General features: G+C 58.2%; 1 protein-coding gene across 1 annotated transcript; it reads right to left on the bottom strand.

Moving 5' to 3' along the window:
• Positions 1 to 1,634: 1,634 nt before the first annotated feature.
• On the bottom strand, positions 1,635 to 20,726 carry erfl3 (Ets2 repressor factor like 3). The gene is made up of 4 exons (XM_069184647.1): positions 19,596 to 20,726; positions 9,547 to 9,781; positions 6,351 to 6,466; positions 1,635 to 5,990 (listed from the first exon to the last, which is right to left on the bottom strand). Exons 1-4 carry the CDS (start codon positions 19,615 to 19,617, stop codon positions 4,453 to 4,455), a joined length of 1,911 nt encoding a protein of 636 aa, XP_069040748.1. The 5' UTR covers positions 19,618 to 20,726; the 3' UTR covers positions 1,635 to 4,452.
• Between the last annotated feature and the right edge of the window lie 4,939 nt (positions 20,727 to 25,665).

The following is a 25,665-nucleotide window of genomic DNA, read 5'->3' as shown; positions in this document are numbered from 1 at the left end:
TGTGCTGTAGTGACTGTCTCTCTCTCTCAGGCTCTGTGCAGCAGTGACTGTCTCTCTCTCTCTCAAGCTCTGTGCTGTAGTGACTCTCTCTCTCAGGGCCTACACTGTGCTGACTCCCCTGTCTCAGGCTCTGTGCAGTAGTGACTGTCTCTCTCTCTCAGGCTCTGTGCTGTAGTGACTGTCTCTCTCAGGACCTACACTGTGCTGACTCCCCTGTCTCAGGCTCTGTGCAGCAGTGACTGTCTCTCTCTCTCAGGCTCTGTGCTGTAGTGACTGTCTCTCTCAGGGCCTACACTGTGCTGACTCCCCTGTCTCAGGCTCTGTGCAGCAGTGACTGTCTCTCTCTCTCAGGCTCTATGCAGCAGTGACTGTCTCTCTCTCTCTCAGGCTCTGTGCTGTAGTGACTGTCTCTCTCTCAGGCTCCGTGCAGCAGTGACGGTCTCTCTCTCTCAGGCTCTGTGCAGTAGTGACTCTCTCTCTCTCTCAGGCTCCGTGCAGCAGTGACTGTCTCTCTCTCTCAGGCTCCGTGCAGCAGTGACTGTCTCTCTCTCTCAGGCTCTATGCAGCAGTGACTGTCTCTCTCTCAGGCTCTATGCAGCAGTGACTGTCTCTCTCTCAGGCTCCGTGCAGTAGTGACTGTCTCTCTCTCTCATGTCTTCCTTTGCTCTAACCCATCCTCTGGGGTCACCCCCCTGTTTCTGAGCAGACGGCAGGTCTCTCCAGCCCTGCGAGATGCGCTGAGGACAGCGGTCCCGCCCGGGAGATGTGTCCAGCGTGCCGGCAGGAGCCCGCGAGGCCGTGACGCGGCGCCGGTGCCTCTCGGCGGCAGGGAGGATGTGGAGAGGGCAGGCGTGTGCGCAGGTTTCTCGAAAGCGGAGCGAGGAGAGGGGTGACGGGGGTGCTGAGGTTCCTGTGGTCGACCTGCCTGTCTGCAGAGACGTGCAGCAGAGCAGCAGAGCAGCAGAGTTGTGCTTTCCAGCAGCAGCCCAGGACGGCGCAGCTCCCTGCCTATCGGCTCTGGGCTACAGCGCAGCAACTGAACTGAATAGCGGACCGGGCTGTGGTACAGTAAAGTGGACCGAGCCCGACTGGTGGGAGTTGACAGCAGGCCGTGGACCCTATGGACTGGGCTGCATCATTTTGGCCTAGAGTCCAGTATGATGGATTGGGCTGTAGTTGAGCCATTGGGACTGGACTGTACCATTGGGACAGGGGTGTAGCATGTTAGACTGGACTGTACCATTGGGACAGGGTTGTAGCGTGTTAGACTGGACTGTACCATTGGGACAGGGGTGTAGCGTGTTAGACTGGACTGTACCATTAGTACAGGGTTGTTGTGTGTTAGACTGGACTGTACCATTGGGACAGGGGTGTAGCATGTTAGACTGGACTGTACCATTGGGACAGGGTTGTAGTGTGTTAGACTGGACTATGGTACAGGGTTGTAGTGTGTTAGACTGGACTGTACCATTGGTACAGGGCTGTAGCGTGTTAGAACGGACTGTAACGTTGGACCAGGTTGTAGCATGTTAAGACTGGACTGTACCACTGGGACAGGGCTGTACTGTGTTAGAACAGACTGTACCACTGGGACAGGAACTGGAGTAAAGAATCAGTCCTGGACCCTGCAGAGGTGGTTTTGAACCAGTTTTAATGAACCCTGATTACAGTTTAATTACAATTCAAGAGAAAGAGGAGGAAGGTGAGAGATGAAGGTGGAATATCAGGAGTTAGTCTCCCCCCAGGGAGGGAGGGGGGCAGCTTGAAAAGAGGAACAGAGTAGATCTGGCGAAAATGATAGACCCCTCCCTCCCTTGACCAACACAAATTAAACACACAGGAACAGGGAGCTGGAAAATAAACTTCCAAGGAGACGAGAGGGCCCAGGGCTCCGGGCGCCCCCCTCCACCCCACGCCCTCCCGGCTTCAACGCCATAACGACCGGGCCGCGAGGTCGGGGGGGGTCATCACCGGGGGCGGCCAGGCGCCGGCCAACAGCAACAACAACAACAACAATAATAATAAACAACAAGAATAATAATAAAACAGCAATATTGACAATACCAGGAGGAAATTAAACAAGAGGGAGAAAATATTAACTTGCTAAAGAAACTTAAACCAGCCTGCGTCACGCGCACCGGTGCCGTCGCCGTGCCCCAAGGGCGGACTAGGCCTGGCCTTGTAGTCCGCCGCAAAAGGGAAAAGAACTACAGATCCCAGCAGCGGGGCACTTCCTGTCACCGCGTTCCTGGAATCGCGCCACCTGCTGGCCGGCTCCAAACAGCGAGCTTGAAATGGGAGACGCACCCGATCTCCACCTCGTTCAGGGACGAGAGAGGCAGCCCCCCCACACCCCCACCCCGAGGGGCGCAGCACTGCGGGGGGCCAGTGCAGGCGACGCAAGGCCGAGAAATATGACAGGATGTAGAAGAGAGTAAGGCAGCTGTCAGTTATAATACAGGCACAGCTCAGGGTGGCGATGGCGGCTCCAGATCCGTACTGGACCTCCGGGCTTTCTGCCGCTCCCCCGTACTGGAGCGCAGACGACCAGGAGCAGAGTCCTCAACCCCCCATCTTCACCCTGATCTGTGCTCTAAAGAGTTTTTTTTTTTCAATTTTATTTTTCCATTTTCGCTGTAAATCATTTTCTTCTTTCAATTTAAAAAAAAATAAACATTTTATTAAAATCCCCTGATACATCCCGGGATCCCCTCCCTGCCACCCCATAACCTCCCCCTCCCCCCCCCCAGAAAACAAGCCCAATTCCACCCCCCCCGCGGGAGAGAGTGAGCGAGAGAGAGGGAGGGAGAGAGGGGGAGACGGACCGACTGACACCCCCTCTCTCCACCCCCCCAATTCCTTTACAAAAAATTAAAAAATCACTTCCTGGATCGATCATAAAAATTTTAACGCTATCTTAAAAAATTTCTATCCCTCCGTTTAGCATATGTAATATATATATTTTTATAGATATAAAGGTAGAGAGCCTGTGGTATCTGTGTACAACATCTTCACTAGGAATTTGTTCGGGCTAAAAAAAGAAGGCACAGGGGGCGCACCACGCTGGGCAGCGGGGGACAGGAGTGGGGCGCCTGGCGGGGCGGCGGGGGACAGGGGTCATGCTGTGATGGACAGGGGCTGGACGCCATGCTGGGAGGTGAAGGACAGGGGCATGCCATGATGGGCGGTAGGGAGAGGGGTTGGACGCCACAGTGGGCAGTAGGGGGTCAGGGGTTGGACGCCACGCTGGGGGTCAGAAGTCATGCCATGATGAGCAGTAGGGACAGGGGTTGGACGCCACGCTGGGGTTCAGGAGTCATGCCATGATGAGCAGTAGGGACAGGGGTTGGACGCCACGCTGGGGGTCAGAAGTCATGCCATGATGAGCAGTAGGGACAGGGGTTGGACGCCACGCTGGGGGTCAGAAGTCATGCCATGATGAGCAGTAGGGAGAGGGGTTGGACGCCGAGCTGGGGTCAGGAGTCATGCCATGATGGGTGGTAGAGACAGGGGTTGAACACCATGATAGGAGGTAAAAGACAGGGGTCATGCTGTGATGGGCAGTAGGGGGTCGCCCCAGTGGGCAGTGGGGGACAGGAATCAGGCCAAGACGGGCAGTAGGGACAGGGGTTGGACGCCGGTGGGGGTCAGGGGTCATGCCACGACCGGCAGACCCGAGCCGGCCGGCGCAGGGCGGGGGGCCGCAGACCCGAAGCGGCGAGGGGCTGGCTCGTCAGACCCAGCCCGGAGCGGCCGAGCGCAGCTGCACATGGCTTTGAGTCAGTTCGATCCGCATCCGAGGAGCGGCGGGTTGTTTTTCAAGAAAGAACCCTTCCCTGATCTGGTGTGTGTGTGCGCGTGTCTACAGTACAACCTCCGGGGTCCCCCTCCCCTCTCGTTGGTCCAGGCCGGACACTCGCCGGAGGAGAGCTCGGTTCGCGTGGCCCCCCGGATCTGGAGCCGAGCGTCGGCCGCGGGTCCGAGCGTCACCCCGCCACGCGGCTCTGTACGGTGTAGTGTGTGTGCGTGTGTGCTTGCGTGTGTCGCCCGAGTGCAAGGGTTCGGCCTTCCTGCACGGAGGGGGGGGGGTCAAACGCCCCCTCCCCAGAACACACCCCGTGGGCAAGGCACCAGGCGCCCCGAGGCCCAGCGGGCGGACCCGCGAGGCGGCCCGGGCGCGAGCGAGCGGGTCAGTCTGCGGCCGCGGCCCAGGGAGCGCCGCCGGCTGGTGAACGTGGTAAAAACAGGCACTTTACACGGAACTGCGGGGGGCGGGGCGCTGGGGCGCAGGGGCAGTACGAGCAGTGCGGCGCCCCGAGAAGGCCACTTCGGAGAGGCGGGTCAGAGGGATCACGGCGAATCCAGCGTGTTCCGTGGAGCTTATACGAGGGGCCGTCAGTGTCCGGTGTCCGGTGTCCGGTGGGTCAGTGTGTCGGGGGCTGGGGGGGTGGATCAGCAGTCCCTGTTCTCCAGCGAGAGCTGGGCGGCGGCGCGGTGCAGGTCCTGGCCGGCGGGGGCGGGGGCGGGGGCCGGGGGGCTGCCGGGCGAGCGCTCCCCCTCGGCGCCCCCCTCCTCGCTGCTGCGCACCTTCTTGTCGTCGCTCTCCTCGGCGCCGGCCTCCAGTCGCTGGTCCTCGCTCCAGCGCCGCTTGAAGCGCAGCTTCAGGGGGATGCACTTGGTGCCGCCGGGGCTCAGGGGCGGCGGCGCCGGGGGGGGCGCCGGGGCGGGCTCGGGGGGCTCGCTCTTGGGGGCGGGCCGGGCCGGGGCCAGGAGGGGAGGGGCGGCGGGGGTCTTGAACACGTCCTCGTCCAGCTCCTCGTCGCCCGCGGTCCCGTTGTGGGGCGCCGAGAAGGGGTCGTCGTCGTCCTCCTCGTCCTCCCGGTCCTCCTCGCTGATGTCCGTCACCTCCACCTCCTCCTCCTCCTCCGAGTCCACGTCGGAGATGGGCTCCACCTTGATCTTGGGGAGCCCCCCGCCGGAGGAGGAGGAGGAGGAGCAGGGGGGGTGGGACGCCAGGCCGGAGCTGCCGGCCGAGCCGGGGTCGCCGCCGCCGCCGTAGGAGAGCGAGGAGGGCGGGGGGCCCGAGCCGGCCCGGCCCGGCTGGTTCTGGTTCTGCTGGCCGTCGCGGTGCTTGCGGCCCAGCGGCGGGGGCTGCAGCTTGAACTTGAAGGGCGACAGGTGGGGCGCCGGCTCGTCGGCGGGCAGGTGCAGCGGGGGGCCCAGCGCGTGGCCGTGGCCGTGGCCGTGCGGGAGGGGCAGCGGGTGCGACAGCGAGGGGTGCCCCCGCTCCCGGCCCTCCCCGGCCTTGTCGGGGCGCTGGGGCTGCGGCACCACGATGTTGGGGTAGTGCAGGAAGGCGCGGGGGCTGAGGTGGTAGTTGTAGACGCTCTGCGTGTGCGCCTGCAGGTAGCGCTTCATGTCCTCGGGGTTGAAGGAGAAGTGGGTGCCCAGCATGGGGCTCAGCGTGGGCGAGGGGGTGTAGGGCAGGTGCGAGGAGGGCGTCATGGACAGCGCGGGCGACAGCGCGGGCGCCAGGAGCGAGCCCCCGCCGCCGGCGCCCGGCCCGGGCAGGGGCGACACCGGGAAGGGGCTGAGGGGGTCGGGGTGCACGCGGTGCGCGGGGGGCGGGCGGGGCGGGGGCGGCGGCCCGCCGTAGACGCGGAACAGCGAGTCGTGCGACAGCCGGGGGTGCAGGATGCCGCGGAAGCCCCCCCCGCCGCCGCCGCCGCCCGGGACGTCCCGCCCGCCCCCGCCGCCCCGCTCCTCCGCCCCGCCGCCGCCGCCCCCCTCCTCGATCTCGGAGTTGACGGAGGTGCCGTCGCTGCAGTCGCTCACGGAGCCCCGGGCCATGCGCCGCGCCACGCTGGAGAACACGCCCGGGCTGCGCAGCTCCTCGCTGGGGGACAGCACGTCGGAGGGCGTGGAGGGGGGGAACCGGAAATGAGCCCCCCCAGACGGCACAGGAGGGGCGCTCTGAGGGACTCCACTGCCTAGAGAGAGAGAGAGAGAGAGAGAGGGGTTAATACAGACACACTGACTGGACACTCCAGTACATTAACACTGCACTGAGAGAGAGAGGGGTTAATACAGACACACTGACTGGACACTCCAGTACATTAACACTGCACTGAGAGAGAGGGGGGTTAATACAGACACACTGACTGGACACTCCAGTACATTAACACTGCACTGAGAGAGAGGGGTTAATACAGACACACTGACTGGACACTCCAGTACATTAACACTGCACTGAGAGAGAGAGAGGTTAATACAGACACACTGACTGGACACTCCAATACATAGTCTGTAAGACAGAAAAACAGACGCAGTGGAGTTTGAAGAGCACTGACCTGCAGAGCCCATGTCAATGAAAGGGTAGTTGACCAGGACCAGTTTGTTGAAGTTGAACTTGTAGGTGAAGCGTTTCCCCTTGGTCTTGTGCAGAATCCGCTTGTTATAGTAATACCTGTAACACAGACAGACAGGGGTGCTTTACTGCACTGCTGCACACAGGAATCAGACTCCCTTTGACACTGACAGAGCAGTCTGAGAGTCTGCAGGCTGGACTGGACTGACTGGACTGGGAGCTGGACTAGAGATTCACTGGGATTATAATCAGACTCACTGACACTGACAGAGCCGTCTGTGACTCTCCAGGCTGGACTGGACTGACTGGACTGGGAGCTGGATTACTTGTTATCTTGCTGACGATAATCCCAGTTAGAGTGGCCAGTCTATCTTTGATCATGGTGCAGAGATTCGAGTGCGGGTCAGTGCTCAGGGAGTGCGCCCCTGGGTCTGGTCAGGCTGTGGGACAACAGCCCCCATTGTGCGCGAGAGGGAGGGCGAGTATGACCGTCACGTTCCCGGCCTTATTGTTACCCCACAGAAAGAGCTCTTTGTTCTGCGTGTGACCCCAGGGCAGGAGGGGCCGACACCGACACACTCTCCTCCACAAACGTGCACTCCAGTGTGCAGGGACTGTTCACACTGCAGCGTGCGGTCCTGCGTCTCCGCCCAGCGCTGTACCCGACTCCAGCACAGCGGACGGGACTTTCTACAGCATTACACCTAATCACGGCGCTGTAGCATAGTATTACAGTACAGTATCACACTTCAGAATCAGATCCTGTGCTGTACTATAGTGTAGTATTATAGTACAGTATCACACTTTAGAAATCAGATCCTGTGCTGTACTATAGTGTAGTATTGTAGTACAGTATCACACTTCAGAAATCAGATCCTGTGCTGTATTAGTGTAGTATTATAGTACAGTATCACACTTTAGAATCAGATCCTGTGCTGTACTATAGTGTAGTATTGTAGTACAGTATCACACTTCAGAAATCAGATCCTGTGCTGTACTATAGTGTAGTATTATAGTACAGAATCACACTTCAGAATCAGATCCTGTGCTGTATTAGTGTAGTATTACAGTACAGTATCACACTTCAGAATCAGATCCTGTGCTGTACTATAGTGTAGTATTATAGTACAGTATCACACTTCAGAAATCAGATCCTGTGCTGTACTATAGTGTAGTATTATAGTACAGAATCACACTTCAGAATCAGATCCTGTGCTGTATTAGTGTAGTATTATAGTACAGTATCACACTTTAGAATCAGATCCTGTGCTGTACTATAGTGTAGTATTGTAGTACAGAATCACACTTCAGAAATCAGATCCTGTGCTGTACTATAGTGTAGTATTATAGTACAGTATCACACTTCAGAATCAGATCCTGTGCTGTACTATAGTGTAGTATTATAGTACAGTATCACACTTCAGAAATCAGATCCTGTGCTGTACTATAGTGTAGTATTATAGTACAGTATCACACTTTAGAATCAGATCCTGTGCTGTACTATAGTGTAGTATTATAGTACAGTATCACACTTTAGAATCAGATCCTGTGCTGTACTATAATGTAGTATTATCGTACAGTATCACACTTCAGAATCAGATCCTGTGCTGTACTATAGTGTAGTATTATAGTACAGTATCACACTTCAGAAACAGATCCTGTGCTGTACTATAGTGTAGTATTATAATACAGTATCACACTTCAGAATCAGAGCCTGTTGTAGTATAGTGTAGTAGTATAGCACAGTATTGCTCTTCAGAATTCAAAGTACTATTGTACTATAGTGTAGTAGTATAGTACAGTATCGCTCTTCAGAAATCAGAGTACTATTGTACTATAGTGTAGAAGTATTTTAGCATAATACAAACACCCAGTTTGCACTTGTATTCATGAAAGCCAAACAGAGCAGCTTGGCAGAAGCGTTTCTCCTGTCAGATGCGAGCTGAAATGATTCTCGAAGTGCGTGCGAGATCTGTCTGTCTCACGGGCAGTGCGCTCGTGCCTGTGCGATATTTTTAAAGACACCTCTGTGCCAGTAATTAGTGGGTGGATCCTACGACGCCCACAGCCAGTCTCTCTGCTGCTCTCTGCTGCTCCTCTCCCTCTGTCTGCGTCTGCTGAAATTGCATGTTTCCCCACCGGCTGGGTAAACAGTACTTTGCAGAGCCGGGGCTCGTCTCGCACCAGGAGACGAGGAGACACAACAAGAGTAATGACTGGGATACAGCGTCGGAGCTGTTGGGATTCTCCCTGAAATTCCCACTAGTGCCCAGGACAGGCGTTGGTCACGAAGCAGCTCGTTACAGGAGGGGTATTTACACCGGAGACTAGGGGCCATGATGAGGGCCGAAGCAGACAGCAGCGAGACCCTGGACAGGCGTGCTCCTCACACACCCAGCGCTTGCTCTGGCTGCTCGACTGCTGCCGGTCCCGGAGGTCAAAGACGGGCAGATCCCTGGGAGTGCAATGGCCAACAGCTCCTAGCTGGCCACCCCCTGGAGCTCAGCAGGTGTGGGCCTGGCCAGTACCTGGAGGGGAGGCCCCTGGAAAAAGCTGAGGTTGCTGCTGGAAGAGGGACCAGTAGGGGGCGCTCACCCTGTGGTCTGTGTGGGTCCTGATCTCCCAGTACAGTGATAGAGACACTATACAGTTAAAAAAAGGCGCCATCCTTTGAATGAGACGTTAAACAGAGATCCTGACTCTCTGTGGTCATTAAAAATCACAGGGTATTTCCCCGAAAAGAGTAGGGGTCTTACGCCGGCGTACTGGCCAAATTTCCCCCCTGGCCTTTACCAATCAGGGCCTCCCAATAATCCCCATCTCTGAACTGGCTTCATCACTCTGCTCTCCTCCCCACTGAGAGCTGCTGTGGTGAATGGAGAGGTGCATCATCCAGCTGGGGTTAGACATTGGGGGTAGAGGGGATCCCCATGACCCGTATAGCACTTTGAGTGGAGTGGCCAGGAAAGACTGTGCTGTCAGTGAGTCTGATTATAATCCCAGTGAATCACTAGTCCAGCTCCCAGTCCAGTCACACCAGTCCAGCCTGGAGACTCTCAGACTGCTCTGTCAGTGTCAGTGAGTCTGATTATAATCCCAGTGAATCACTAGTCCAGCTCCCAGTCCAGTCAGTCCAGTCCAGCCTGGAGAGTCTCAGACCACGATGGAGAGAGAGTCACCTGAGTGCGCGGCTCAGCTTGTCGTAGTTCATCTGCGGTTTACACTTCCTTGCGCCCCAGAGCCGGGCGACCTCGTCGGGGTCCTTGATGACGAACTCGCCGTAGTCGCCCTGCCAGGCGATGACATCGTGGTACTCCTCCTTCCGCAGCAGCTCCAGGATGAAGTGCCAGAGCTGGATCTGCCTGGAGCCGGGGCTCGACTCAGGCTTGTAGGCCCAGTCTGGGAAAGCAAACCCTGTTAGAGAGAGAGAGAGAGGGGGGGGTTAATACAGACACACTGACTGGACACTCCAGTACATGAACACTGCACTGAGAGAGAGAGGGGTTCATACAGACACACTGACTGGACACTCCAGTACATTAACACTGCACTGAGAGAGAGAGGGGTTCATACAGACACACTGACTGGACACTCCAGTACATTAACACTGCACTGAGAGAGAGAGGGGTTCATACAGACACACTGACTGGACACTCCAGTACATTAACACTGCACTGAGAGAGAGAGGGGTTCATACAGACACACTGACTGGACACTCCAGTACATGAACACTGCACTGAGAGAGAGAGGGGTTAATACAGACACACTGACTGGACACTCCAGTACATTAACACTGCACTGAGAGAGAGAGGGGTTCATACAGACACACTGACTGGACACTCCAGTACATGAACACTGCACTGAGAGAGAGAGGGGTTCATACAGACACACTGACTGGACACTCCAGTACATGAACACTGCACTGAGAGAGAGAGGGGGGTTAAATTGGTATGATTGTGACTGGAAAACCTGGAGTGGTTGGGCTGGATTGCACAGCTGCTTGCTGGGAGTCTGAATGACAACACTGCAGTAGCTGGAAACAAGGGCCTGCTGCTCCCGGAGAGTGTGACCCCACCTCAACCTCCATGACCTCACTCAAACCCCCACCCCGGGGAGACACCCGATCCCCCTCACTCCGTGAGCAGAGAGCCGCATCAATAATGACTGAGCTGAGAGCGCCTGTCAAAACGAGTGTCCTGGGACAGCAGGAGAGAGACGGGGGGGGACAGAGGGAGAGAGAGGTCCTGCGAAGGACTGCCGGGCAGGGCCGCGTTCTTAGAAAGCGGAGCCCCTCCGAACAGCCCCGTCCCGAGAGGGGGTGGGGGTGGGAGATGAGATCATCGTGTTTCTCGGCAGCAGCTCAGAGCTGTGCAGGTCGACAACATCGGAAATACCGAACGAACAGGTTTTTCACAACACTGCCTGCCGGAATACAAAGAGGAATCACAGAGACCGAAGTGCGAGAGATCTAGGACACTCAGTCACCCGTATCTTCACACTCACACTCCTTCATCATCATCAGAGCTGTAGAGTCACTGTAGAGACACTCAGTCCAGCTCATCTGTATCTTCACACTCACACTCCTTCATCATCCTCAGAGCTGGAGAGTCACTGTAGAGACACTCAGTCCAGCTCCTCTGTATCTTCACACTAACACTCCTTCATCATCATCATCATCATCATCAGAGCTGGAGAGTCACTGTAGAGACACTCAGTCCAGCTCATCTGTATCTTCACACTAACACTCCATCATCATCATCAGAGCTGTAGAGTCACTGTAGAGACACTCAGTCCAGCTCATCTGTATCTTCACACTAACACTCCTTCATCATCATCAGAGCTGGAGAAGACTTGCTCCACTGTTAATCTGTATAATTAGCGATCATGCATGATGCTGTTCTAGAATTTGCTCCCACTGCTCATGGGAAATGGCCAAGCACAGCACTGTGGGGGATCTGTCCTGGTTCCGTGGGTCTGAAGCATCTCCAGAACCAGCACTTAAAGCTGAACAAGAGCCCAGACCAGGAGGCTGTTCTCTACACAGAGGGTGCTGGGAGAGTGGAACGCGCTGCCCAGTCATGTGGTTGAAGCCGATCCACTGGATTCTCCCAGGACACAGCTGGATGAGATCCTGGGATAAATTAAAGACAGAGCGAACAGCCTCCTGTCATTTGTAACCCGTCCTGTGTTTAATTACCATTAAATTCGGTAATGTTAGGATTGCTGTTAATATAAACTCGTGTCTCTGAACAATACAAGGTTTGCAGACACCAGATCTGCCTCGCCAGTGTCAGTATCAGCGCCTCAGTACAGACAGATACAGCCTGTTCTCTTCTGACAGCCTTGAGGTCACAGTCAAAACACCGACGCGCTGACACACTGACACCCAGACGAGCATAAAAAATTCATCACTGGAGAGATGGGGGGGCACACTGGGCGGGCAGTTATTTACAGGTCTGATGATGATGAAGGAGTGTTAGTGTGAAGATACAGAGGAGCTGGACTGTGTCTCTACAGTGACTCTCCAGCTCTGATGATGATGAAGGAGTGTGAGTGTGAAGATACAGAGGAGCTGGACTGAGTGTCTTTACAGTGACTCTACAGCTCTGATGATGATGAAGGAGTGTGAGTGTGAAGATACAGAGGAGCTGGACTGAGTGTCTCTACAGTGACTCTCCAGCTCTGATGATGATGAAGGAGTGTTAGTGTGAAGATACAGAGGAGCTGGACTGAGTGTCTCTACAGTGACTCTACAGCTCTGATGATGATGAAGGAGTGTGAGTGTGAAGATACAGAGGAGCTGGACTGAGTGTCCAACCGATCGTCAGCTATCAAGGAATGAAAGAGTTAACAACACAGGAGGAAGAAGGGGCAGGGCATTCCTGGAATCTGTGGCAGTGCTTGGTGACAGGAAGTGTGCCGTGCTCTGCACCACAGCGCCGACTGTACTTCCTGCCCAAGCGTCTCTGGGGAACATCAGTGTGGTTTCACTCTGCTCGGAGGTACAGCACCTCAAACCCGATCCCAGAAACCCGTCCAACTGCTTCCCCAAAGGACCGCAGAGTAAGAGCTTCAACAATAGAGCTGCACTGTTTGCTCCATTCACCCTCCACTCTGTGTACAGAGGTGCATCCTGCTCTTAATCTCCACTGGTGACCGTGGGTGAAGGTGACCGCAAACATGGCATCCCTGTCAGACAGCCTTACCTGGGTTCAGACCCTCCTAGACAGATGCTCGTGCACACGACACTCTGACCCCCCTCGCACGCGTGAACACTCGCGCGCACCACACTGAACCCCCCCCTCGCACGTCTGAACACACTCGCGCGCACGACACTCTGACCCTTCCCCTCGCGCGTCTGAACACACTCGTGCGCACGACACTCTGACCCTTCCCCTCGCGCATCTGAACACACTCGTGCGCACGACACTGAACCCCCCCCTCGCACGTCTGAACACACTCGTGCGCACCACACTCTGACCCTTCCCCTCGCGGGTCTGAACACACTCGTGCGCACCACACTCTGACCCTTCCCCTCGCGCGTCTGAACACACTCGTGCGCACGACACTGAACCCCTCTTGCGCGTCTGAACACACTCGTGCGCACCACACTCTGACCCTTCCCCTCGCGCGTCTGAACACACTCGTGCGCACCACACTCTGACCCGTCCCCTCGCACACCTGAACACACTCGTGCGCACGACACTCTGACCCTTCCCCTCGCGGGTCTGAACACACTCGTGCGCACCACACTCTGACCCTTCCCCTCGCGCGTCTGAACACACTCGTGCGCACCACACTGAACCCCTCTTGCGCGTCTGAACACACTCGTGCGCACCACACTCTGACCCTTCCCCTCGCGCGTCTGAACACACTCGTGCGCACCACACTCTGACCTTCCCCTCGCACATCTGAACACACTCGTGCGCACGACACTGAACCCCTCTCGCGCGTCTGAACACACTCGTGCGCACCACACTCTGACCCTTCCCCTCGCGCGTCTGAACACACTCGTGCGCACCACACTCTGACCCGTCCCCTCGCGCACCTGAACACACTCGTGCGCACCACACTCTGACCCGTCCCCTCACGCACCTGAACACACTCGTGCGCACCACACTCTGACCCGTCCCCTCGCGCGTCTGAACACACTCGTGCGCACCACACTCTGACCTTCCCCTCGCACATCTGAACACACTCGTGCGCACGACACTGAACCCCTCTCGCGCGTCTGAACACACTCGTGCGCACCACACTCTGACCCGTCCCCTCGCGCACCTGAACACACTCGTGCGCACCACACTCTGACCCGTCCCCTCGCGCACCTGAACACACTCGTGCGCACCACACTCTGACCCGTCCCCTCGCGCACCTGAACACACTCGTGCGCACCACACTCTGACCCGTCCCCTCGCGCGTCTGAACACACTCGTGCGCACCACACTCTGACCCGTCCCCTCACGCACCTGAACACACTCGTGCGCACCACACTCTGACCCGTCCCCTCGCGCACCTGAACACACTCGTGCGCACCACACTCTGACCCTTCCCCTCGCGCACCTGAACACACTCGTGCGCACCACACTCTGACCCGTCCCCTCACGCACCTGAACACACTCGTGCGCACCACACTCTGACCCGTCCCCTCGCGCGTCTGAACACACTCGTGCGCACCACACTCTGACCCTTCCCCTCGCGCGTCTGAACACACTCTGACCCCCCCATTGCCTATGATGCTCCCCACTCCAGGTGCACCCACTGCCAGTGGCCACAATGCTGCTGCGTGTCCCTGGCCGCCGTGCGTCAGCGCTGACTCACTGCGTGTGCGTGAGCGTTTGTCACTCAGCCGCAACGCAAACTCTTCCTCTGCTCTCGCTCCCTCCTCCCCCTCGCGGACACATCTCCTAGCAACCACACACTTCAGCTCTAAAAATAACCCCAGGAACACAGAGCAGGAAAAAATAAAATAAACGCCAATTAATCCTCTGAAGCCCAGAGAGGGGCTCGGATGCGACAGGTAACGAGAGATCAGAGATGGAGAGTCCGGGAGGAGCAGCAACAGGTACCTCAGCTGAGGAGCTCAGCCCTGGGGATCCTGGTGCACAGCCTGACAGCAGGGCCTAGCACAGCCTGGCACAGCACAGTCTGACAACAGGGCCTGGCACATCACAGAGCGGCACAGCACAGTCTGACAACAGGGCCTGGCACATCACAGAACAGCACAGCCTGGCACAGCACAGTCTGACAACAGGGCCTGGCACATCACAGAACGGCACATGACAGTCTGACAACAGGGCCTGGCACATCACAGAACGGCACAGCACAGTCTGACAACAGGGCCTGACAGCACAGAACGGCACAGCCTGGTACAGCAGGGCACAGCACAGCCTGACAGCACAGTCTGACAACAGGGCCTGGCACAGCACAGAACAGCACAGCCTGGCACAGCACAGTCTGACAACAGGGCCTGACACAGCACAGCCTGACAACAGGGCCTGGCACAGCACAGAACGGCACAGCCTGGTACAGCAGGGCACAGAACTGGCACAGCACAGCCTGACAGCACAGTCTGACAACAGGGCCTGGCACAGCACAGAACAGCACAGCCTGGCACAGCACAGTCTGACAACAGGGCCTGACACAGCACAGCCTGACAACAGGGCCTGGCACAGCACAGAACGGCACAGCCTGGTACAGCAGGGCACAGAACTGGCACAGCACAGCCTGACAGCACAGTCTGACAACAGGGCCTGGCACAGCACAGAACAGCACAGCCTGGCACAGCACAGTCTGACAACAGGGCCTGACACAGCACAGCCTGACAACAGGGCCTGGCACAGCACAGAACAGCACAGCCTGGCACAGCACAGTCTGACAACAGGGCCTGGCACAGCACAGCCTGACAACAGGGCCTGGCACAGCACAGAACAGCACAGCCTGGCACAGCACAGTCTGACAACAGGGCCTGGCACAGCAGGGCACGGCCCCTGCCCACACAGGGTCTCCCCCAGGACAGAGCTCAGGGACGAGCTGCTGCCCTGCTCTTCACCTCACAAGCCGTGTGTCTGCTGCCCTCCCGCGGGGGGGTGGGGGGGTCGCCCCGGGACGAACGCCGCCCCGCTCGTCAGAGCTCGTTAGCTCTGCCGGTGGAAGCTGATTAAGGCCGGCGATCCCCGTTACGCAACCCCCGGCCTCAGCTCCCGGCGGGACAGCTCCCAGCGCGGATCCCGGCTCTCCCCCCCCGGGATTACGGGAGCGGTGCCGCGGCGACAAGGCAGGGTGATGTAACAGGCTCCCAGCCCCAGCACAGGAACAACAGCGGGGCGCCCCCGGCACACACTACAGGCCCTCACAGTGGGGTACAGGAGAGGGGGCAGTGCTCACAGTGGGGTACAGGAGAGGGTGAGTGGGGTACGGGCACTCACAGTGGGGTACAGGTGAGGGTGAGTGGGGTACGGGCACTCACAGTGGGGTACAGGTGAGGGGGCAGTGCTCACAGTGGGGTACGGGTGAGGGTGGGTGGGGTACGGGCACTCACAGTGGGGTACAGGAGAGGGTGAGTGGGGTACGGGCACTCACAGTGGGGTACAGGTGAGGGTGAGTGGGGTACGGGCACTCACAGTGGGGTACAGGAGAGGGTGAGTGGGGTACGGGGGCGCTCACAGTGGGGTACAGGTGAGGGGAGGGAGCCCTCACAGTGGGGTACGGGGGGCGCTCACAGACAATGACCCAGGACTCTGCATGGAGGAAGTGAACGAATCCAAACGGGCCGCTTTACCCAGAACCAGGGGAGCACGCGCACTTTCTGGGGGAGCCCCAGGACCGTGTCTCACCACACCTCGCCATCGCCCCGAAGAAGCGGGCACCCCTTCCACAGCGCGAAAACACCCCCGCCGGGCCGCGGGAGTCCGGAGGAGCTGCCGCCCCACTCCTGGGCCAGGGTGCAGCAGGCCTCAGGAAGGACCCCGCGCTGGGGTCGGTCTGGGGAGAGGAGCACAGTCCCCCCGGGCGGAGCTGGAGCAGGGACTGCAGATTTCACACAGGGGCGCAGGGAGGCACAGAGGGGCACAGGGAGGCACAGGAGCACACAGGGGGTGCAGGGAGCCACAGAGGGGCACAGAGGGGGCGCAGGGAGGCACAGAGGGGCACAGAGGGGGCGCAGGGAGGCACAGAGGGGCACAGAGGGGGCGCAGGGAGGCACAGAGGGGCACAGGGAGGCACAGGAGCACACAGGCGGCGCAGGGAGCCACAGAGGGGCACAGGGAGGCACAGGAGCACACAGGGGGCGCAGGGAGCCACAGAGGGGCACAGGGAGGCACAGGAGCACACAGGGGGCGCAGGGAGGCACACAGGGGGCGCAGGGAGGCACAGAGGGGCACAGAGGGGGCGCAGGGAGGCACACAGGGGGCGCAGGGAGGCACACAGGGGGCGCAGGGAGGCACACAGGGGGCGCAGGGAGGCACACAGGGGGCGCAGGGAGGCACACAGGGGGCACACAGGGGGCGCAGGGAGGCACACAGGGGGCGCAGGGAGGCACACAGGGGGCGCAGGGAGGCACACAGGGGGCGCAGGGAGGCACACAGGGAGGCACACAGGGGGCACAGGGAGGCACACAGGGGGCGCAGGGAGGCACACAGGGGGCGCAGGGAGGCACAGAGGGGCACACAGGGGGGGGAAGTCAGAGGAGTGAGCCTGCCAACACTGATTCAATCACTCAGTGGCCTGATTGTCCCGACTGTCCTGGAAGACAGCTTATCTGATAACGAGCTTAACAAACACCACCACAGCCCTGACAAATCAAAGCCCAGCTCTGATAACCCCGCGTGCACCGGCCACACCAACACCCCCTCTGTGTGGAGGGGCAGCCCAGTCTCAGATCCAGCACAGCTGGGCAGCCTGTTCCACACCCCCACCCCTCTCTGTGTAGAGAGACGGCTCAGTGTCCGATCCAGCACAGCCGAACAGCCTGTTCCACACTCCCACCCCTCTCTGTGTAGAGAGAAGGCTCAGTGTCAGATCCAGCACAGCCGAACAGCCTGTTCCACACTCCCACCCCTCTCTGTGTAAAGACAGCTCAGTCTCAGATCCAGCACAGCTGGAAAGCCTGTTCCACACTCCCACCCCTCTCTGTGTAGAGAGACTGGAGCTCTTGGGGACTGAGCTGGTCCAGTTACTGTCCTCATGAGCCCAGATTCACAGCGACCTTTAACCCCTGACTGAAGACCCCCAGAGCACCTGAAGGACTGGGGACTGAGACTAAGCTGGTCCAGTTACTGTCCTCATGAGCCCAGATTCTCAGTGACCTTTAACCCCTGACTGGACCCCAGAGCCCATGAAGGACTGGGGCTCTCAGGCACTGAGCTGGTCCTGGTACTGTCCTCATGAGCCCAGATTCTCAGGGACCGGGATGCAGGCGCAGGAACGACCCGGAGGAGAGAGATCTTTCCATCACTCAGCACTAAAACATTCTCTCGCGCACACTGCCCCAACCACACGCAGCAGAGGAAAATACCTCCGTGAAGAAAGTTCCACTTGCGAAGAAAAAACAGGGAAAATGCAGCAAGTGTGCGCGAGTCAGCGCGAGGGAGGGGGAGGGCGAGTAATGGAATATATAACTAATGTTTTTAATGTGACTAAACATGACTTCACTACACACGAGCCGCGCTCAGACTGTCTTTAATTATTTATGAGGGGGGAGAGGAGGGGGCCGAGAGACGGGAGACTGCGCTCCAGACACCCGAGCCGGGGGGGGGCCGGCTGGGCCACGGAGCGCCCGGGTGTCCCGAGCGTCGCTTTGGCAGGCGGAGCGCGCTCGGGAGATGTAAAAACACGGGGCCCGACCCACTCGCGAACTCTCCCACCCCCGCCCCACTGTCCCCCCTCGAGCGCGCGACTTCCCAGACTGCTCCCGCACGGACGGAGGAGGAGGAGGACGAGGGGGAGGAGGAGGTGGGGGGAGAAAAAGTTTCGCCAGCCAGCACAACAATGCGTGACCGTGGGCGCAGCCCGTGACGCGGCCAAACTCCTCCCGAAGTGCGTGCAACTCGGCGAGCGGCGGGTCCGTGGCGGGTCCGAGCCGGCCCGGAACGAAGTCCGGCGGTCCGGTCCCGTTAACAAGAGGGAAACCCGGGAGCACAGACCCCCCTCCTCCTCCTCCTCCTCTCCAACATGGATTCCGACACATTCCGAGCGGCGAGGCCCGCAGCACCACTTCCGGAACAGGGGAAGGGGGGGGGGGAGAGGGCGACTCCGAGCAGCCCAGTCCCGAAAACAAAACCCCGCAGCCCGGGCCGACCTGCCCCCAGCTGAACCCCCCCACCTCTGGGCACCCAGGGGCCCCGGCACGCGCCGGCGCCGTCACCCTCGGGCCGGCTCGCGCGGCGGCGGCGGCTCTCACGGGGGCCGGGCGCGCGGTAGGCCGGGAGCGCTTCCATCTTGAGTGACACTCCGCTCCTCTCTCCCCGGCCCGGCCCGTCCCGTCCCCGGCATGGGCGCCTGCCCCCCTCTCTCCCCCCGCACCGCCGCCCGCCCTGCGGCTCCCGAACCCGGGGCACCCCGGAGCCCCGACAGCGCAGCTCCCCAGCCCGCCGCCGTCTCGGCATTCAACAGGTCCGCCTCGCAGCTCCGGGCTCGGCTCCGGCCCGGGAGCGGCGACAGCGGAGTCCAGCTCCAGCCGCCCGGCCCGGTACCGGAGCCGTGACCTCTCCCTAACCCGGGCTACTGGGTCTGGGGTCCGGGGTCTCGGGCAGGAGCCGCCAACTCTCCCCCCCCCCCACACACACACACCCCTCCTCCCCCCGAAACTTCCCAACTCGAGCGCTGGCCGAGCAACAGCGGGCGACCGCACAGAACCGGGCCGGCGCGTCCACAACAAATGGGTTTCCGGAACCCCTCCGATCCCCACCAACACCCCCCCCCCCTCACCCAACACGCCCCCAGAAACACAGCAGGGGGACCCCGAAACCTGCCCGGGGGCTGAGATTTGAAATACGAGACGCGAGCGGAGCAGTAAAATGGAGGCTCCGAGCGGACCACAGACTTGACGAAGTTGGGAGGAAGTTTTGGAAATTTAATGGGCTGAGTGGCGCTGCGCCCGCCCCGCTCAGACACCCCCATAATAACGACCCGCCGCGCTCGCTCGCCCCGAACCCGAGCAGGTCCGGCCCGCTCGCGTCCCCGGACCGGTCCGGACCGGACCGCGCACGGCGGCGGAGCCCGAAACACTCACCCGTCTCTCCCGGCGTCTTCATCGCGCCTCTCGGGCTGGAACAGACGAGCCTGCCGCCCGCGTCGCGGTCTCTCCAGCCAAAAAAAAAAAAACTTTTCCGCTCGCTCCTCTCTCGCTCCCTTCCCGTCGCCCGTGGATCTGGAGCCGAGGTGGAATAAATCCGAGCCCCTGCGCTCCCCCGAGCTCCCTCCCCTTCCTCCCTCTCTCTCTCTCTCCCTCCTCCTCCTCCTCCTCCTCTCCCGGCGGTCTCTGCCCCCGGAGCTGCTGGCTTGCTGGGGAAGAGTTGGAGTGGACCCGGGGCGAGCTCGCCAGACGCACACGCGTGGGGAAAGTGGGCAGGCAGCGGGGCCCCGCGTGTGCGCTCCCGCTCCGCGTGCGGTCGCAGTGTCCACGCACGACTCCGGCCCGGCCGGCCGCCCGCAGGGACACAGGAAAACTCTCGGTCAGGCAGAGTGAGCGCGTCTCCCTTCCTCTCCTCTCTCTCTCTTTTACTGACTTCTTGTTCCTTCGCTCGGCTCGACTCCCTCTGTCCCCCCTGCTCTCTCTCTGGGGTGTCGTGTTTCACTCACGGGGCCGCCCACGCCGGGGAGAGAGAGAGGGAGGGAGGGAGGAGGGGGGGGGGTCACGCCTACTCGCCACGGGCCCCTCGGACGTCACTGCTGCAGCACGCGGCGTCGCCATGGAGACCGCCGCCGCCGTCGTGATGACGCGACGCCCTGTCCCACGCACACGCGTGAGAGCGCGCCGCCGCCGACGTGCCGCGCAGGGGAGGGGCGGTGGCGGAGAGACGTCATCGCGCCTCATCGCGTTAGTCAGGGGGTGAGGGGGGGGGAAACTTCCAACTTTCGCTACAAAATGATGAGTTTGTGGGTGAGGACGTAACCAGGGGGAGCGGGCGGCAGCAGCGCCGGCGAAGAAGGAACTGGGTCCTTCTGCAAGCAAACACGGAAGAAATGTTCATTTGAGTCTGATCGTTCCCCAGGTTTACCCTTTTCTGTTGCAGTAAGATTTCTGTTGCACAGCAGTCTGATCCGCTCCAGGTGTGACAGTGCTGTCAGTCAGACTCCCAGTGCACAGCAGTCTGATCCGCTCCAGGTGTGACAGAGCTGTCAGTCAGACTCCCAGTGCACAGCAGTCTGATCCGCTCCAGGTGTGGCAGTGCTGTCAGTCAGACTCCCAGTGCACAGCAGTCTGATCCGCTCCAGGTGTGACAGAGCTGTCAGTCAGACTCCCAGTGCACAGCAGTCTGATCCGCTCCAGGTGTGGCAGTGCTGTCAGTCAGACTCCCAGTGCACAGCAGTCTGATCCGCTCCAGGTGTGACAGGGCTGTCAGTCAGACTCCCAGTGCACAGCAGTCTGATCCGCTCCAGGTGAGACAGGGCTGTCAGTCAGACTCCCAGTGCACAGCAGTCTGATCCGCTCCAGGTGTGACAGGGCTGTCAGTCAGACTCCCAGTGACAGCAGTCTGATCCGCTCCAGGTTTTACAGTGCTGTCAGTCAGACTCCCAGTGTGCAGCAGTCTGATCCGCTCCAGGTGTGACAGTGTGTCAGTCAGACTCCCAGTGCACAGCAGTCTGATCCGCTCCAGGTGTGACAGTGCTGTCAGTCAGACTCCCAGTGCACAGCAGTCTGATCCGCTCCAGGTTTTACAGTGTCTCAAGTCAGACTCTCAGTGCACAGTGTACAACAGTGTACACACTGTACAGAGATCTAGAAACTGACTATCCCTCCAGGACTGGACACCCCTCAGCAGACACACTGACCCCCCCAGGACGAGGACTGGACACCCCTGCAGACACACTGACCTCCCCAGGACGAGGGCTGGACACCCCTCAGCAGACACACTGACCTCCCCAGGAAGAGGACTGGACACCCCTGCAGACACACTGACCTCCCCAGGACGAGGACTGGACACCCCTGCAGACACCTGCAGAGTAGATGAGAGAAGAGAGAGGGAGGGAGGAAGAGCAGGAGATAGAGAGGGAGAGAGAGAGGGAGATGAGTAGGAGAGGGAGAGGAGTAGGAGAGAGAGGAGTAACAGGGGGAGATGAGTAGGAGAGGGGGAGTGAGAGAGAAGAAGGAGAGAGAGAGGAGTAACAGGGGGAGAGGAGCAGAGGGGCTCAGGCTCTGCGATGATCTCCTCCTCTCTCACTCAGAGAGCAGGACCTGAGAGATCCGGCCCGCCTGGACCCGGGCTCGACCCGGCCCGGCTGCCTGCTGGGTTTCTGAGCTGCTGATCCCAGCCTGGTGCTGGGAGTCTCCGGCCTCACGGCTGCTGCAATCCCAGAGCTCCTTTGTCACACGATGCCCCGTCTCTAATCAGACTGACAGACAGACGCGCCGAACACAAAGAGACAGAGAAAGGGGAACACTGGTCCCCAGTGACAAACAGGGGGAGAGTGCAGGGAAGTGCTTCTTCAACCCAGACCAGCAGTTTCTACACAGAGGGAGGTGGGAGGGTGGAACAAGCTGCCCAGCACTGTTCATGGCACTGATACCCTGGATATGTTCAAGATAGACCAGGATGAGATTCTGGGATCAGTTGGCTACAAACTATCACATGAGTTACTGTACATGCACTGAATGTCCTGTCATTGTGACTTTTCTCACTCCAGTACATGAACACTGCACTGAGAGAGAGGGGTTCATACAGACACACTGACTGGACACTCCAGTACATTAACACTGCACTGAGAGAGAGAGGGGTTAATACAGACACACTGACTGGACACTCCAGTACATTAACACTGCACTGAGAGAGAGAGGGGTTAATACAGACACACTGACTGGACACTCCAGTACATTAACACTGCACTGAGAGAGAGGGGTTAATACAGACACACTGACTGGACACTCCAGTACATTAACACTGCACTGAGAGAGGGGTTAATACAGACACACTGACTGGACACTCCAGTACATTAACACTGCACTGAGAGAGAGAGGGGTAAATACAGACACACTGACTGGACACTCCAGTACATGAACACTGCACTGAGAGAGAGGGGGGTTAATACAGACACACTGACTGGACACTCCAGTACATTAACACTGCACTGAGAGAGAGGGGGGTTAATACAGACACACTGACTGGACACTCCAGTACATGAACACTGCACTGAGAGAGAGGGGGGTTAATACAGACACACTGACTGGACGATCCAGTACATTAACACTGCACTGAGAGAGAGAGGGGTTAATACAGACACACTGACTGGACACTCCAGTACATTAACACTGCACTGAGAGAGAGGGGTTAATACAGACACACTGACTGGACACTCCAGTACATCAACACTGCACTGAGAGAGAGGGGTTAATACAGACACACTGACTGGACACTCCAGTACATTAACACTGCACTGAGAGAGAGAGGGGTTAATACAGACACACTGACTGGACACTCCAGTACATTAACACTGCACTGAGAGAAAGGGGTTAATACAGACACACTGACTGGACACTCCAGTACATGAACACTGCACTGAGAGAGAGGGGTTAATACAGACACACTGACTGGACACTCCAGTACATGAACACTGCACTGAGAGAGAGGGGTTAATACAGACACTCTGACTGGACACTCCAGTACATTAACACTGCACTGAGAGAGAGAGGGGTTAATACAGACACTCTGACTGGACACTCCAGTGCATTAACACTGCACTGAGAGAGAGGGGGGTTAATACAGACACACTGACTGGACACTCCAGTACATTAACACTGCACTGAGAGAGAGGGGTTAATACAGACACACTGACTGGACACTCCAGTACATTAACACTGCACTGAGAGAGAGAGGGGTTCATACAGACACACTGACTGGACACTCCAGTACATTAACACTGCACTGAGAGAGAGGGGTTAATACAGACACACTGACTGGACACTCCAGTACATTAACACTGCACTGAGAGAGAGAGGGGTTAATACAGACACACTGACTGGACACTCCAGTACATTAACACTGCACTGAGAGAGAGGGGAGTGTGTGTGTGAAAGAGAGAGAAGGACTCAATGGGCTCTTTGTGATCAAAGAAGATGTTTACTTTCAAGCTTGGCGCTTAAACTGTTGGAGCACACAGTCTTCTGTGCCTGGGTGTGTGATTCTGTGTGTGCCTGTGTGTTCCTGTGTGTGTGCCTGTGTGTGTGTCCCTGTGTGTTTGCATGCTTGTGTGTGTCTGTGACGTGATCTTGCAGGTCACTACAGGCAGTGCCTAGTGTACTTTATTACTTTCTCAATACTATTCGTATCAACAATGTTTGGCGTAACTAATATGAACTAACCCACTGCCAGCCTCCCTCTCTCTCCCAGCTGGTACTCACCCCAGTAATGGGATTTCCACACTTTCCAGCAAGGGAGAGAGGGGAGAGGGGAGACAGGGGGAGAGGGGAGAGGAGGGGGGAGACAGGGAGAGAGGAGAGAGGAGGGGGGAGACAGGGAGAGAGGGGAGAGAGGAAACAGGGAGAAAGGAGAGGCGAGAGGGGAGAGGAAACAGGGAGAGGGGGGAGACAGGGAGAGAGGAGAGAGAGGAAACGGGGTTAGAGGGGAGAGGTGAGACAGGGGGAGAGGTTAAGGAGGAAGAGTAAGAAGGAGATAGAAGAGTTAGGAGAAAGAAGAGAGTTCAAGGAGAGAGAAGGAGATAGGAGACGGAGAGAAGAGAGGGAGAGGAAAGTAAAAAGGAGATAGGAGGGACAGGAGAAGGAGTAAAGAAGAGAGAGTAACAGGGAGAGAGAGGGATGAGAGAGGAGAGAGTGTTATTTGAGGTGTCTTGGCAGGGGCTCAAGTCTATATTCAGTTGTTCACTGTTTAGAATCTGACTGCTGCTAATTTCATGTTGAGGAACAAACTTTTCCTCTTGGCAGCAGGAGCAGCTTCATCACTGACACCCTGAGGGAGAGAGAGAAACCGGACACAGGCAGAGCACAGGCTCAGTGACCAAAGCCTGGACACCGACACTGGACACAGGCCTGGCTGTCCAGAGAGCACGGGCTCAGTGACCACAGCCTGGACACACACACTGGACACAGGCAGACCTGGCTGTCCAGAGAGCACGGGCTCAGTGACCACAGCCTGGACACTGACACTAGACACAGGCAGACCTGGCTGTCCAGAGAGCAAGGGCTCAGTGACCACAGCCTGGACACTGACACTGGACACAGGCAGACCTGGCTGTCCAGAGAGCACAGGCTGAGGAACTGGCAGGGACAGATTGACACGCAGTGACTGACAGACTGACACCCTGACTGACACAGTGACAGACTGACACCCTGACTGACACAGTTACTGACACCCTGACTGACACAGGTACTGACTGACACCCTGACTGACACAGTTACTGACACCCTGACTGACACAGGTACTGACTGACACCCTGACTGACACAGTGACTGACACCCTGACTGACACAGTGACTGACTGACACCCTGACTGACACAGTGTCTGACACCCTGACTGACACAGATACTGACTGACACCCTGACTGACACAGTGTCTGACACCTTGACTGACACAGTGACTGACACCCTGACTGACACAGTGTCTGACAGACACCCTGACTGACACAGGTACTGACTGACACCCTGACTGACACAGTGTCTGACACCCTGACTAACACAGTGACTGACACCCTGACTGACACAGTGTCTGACACCCTGACTGACACAGTTACTGACTGACACCCTGACTGACACAGTGTCTGACACCCTGACTGACACAGTGACTGACTGACACCCTGACTGACACAGTGACTGACACCCTGACTGACACAGTGTCTGACACCCTGACTGACACATAAAGACTCTCTGTTACACTGTTCCTCTGTCTGTCGTTACTGTTTATTCCTTTGTGCAGCTGTGTGTGGTTCTGACAAAAGCTCTTTAATTTACCACTAATTAATTAATTTGCACATAACGAGGAGCTGGCTCTTGAAGTCTCTTCAAAAATATGGAGAGAGCGAGCAAGAAGGAGGAGTAGGAGGAAGAGAGGACAGGGTATTGTCACAGAGAGGATGGATTACAGAGAGTGTGTGAGAGAGAGAGCCGTACACAGACACCCATAGAAACCCTG

The sequence above is a fragment of the Lepisosteus oculatus genome, chromosome 27, assembly GCF_040954835.1.
Source record: "Lepisosteus oculatus isolate fLepOcu1 chromosome 27, fLepOcu1.hap2, whole genome shotgun sequence".
Taxonomy (NCBI): domain Eukaryota; kingdom Metazoa; phylum Chordata; class Actinopteri; order Semionotiformes; family Lepisosteidae; genus Lepisosteus; species Lepisosteus oculatus.
Note: the sequence above shows the minus strand (reverse complement) of the source record. Positions and strands in the feature narration are given on the sequence as shown.

What these genes read in the sequence shown, in the direction of transcription:
- erfl3 (XM_069184647.1), bottom strand. Translation starts at nt 19,617, where the DNA reads ATGAAGACGCCGGGAGAGACGG. An exon ending in GAAGACGCCGGGAGAGACGG is followed by an intron (nt 9,782 to 19,595) that starts GTGAGTGTTTCG and finishes TCTCTCTAACAG; the next exon opens with GGTTTGCTTTCCCAGACTGG. An exon ending in AAGCTGAGCCGCGCACTCAG is followed by an intron (nt 6,467 to 9,546) that starts GTGACTCTCTCT and finishes TCTGTGTTACAG; the next exon opens with GTATTACTATAACAAGCGGA.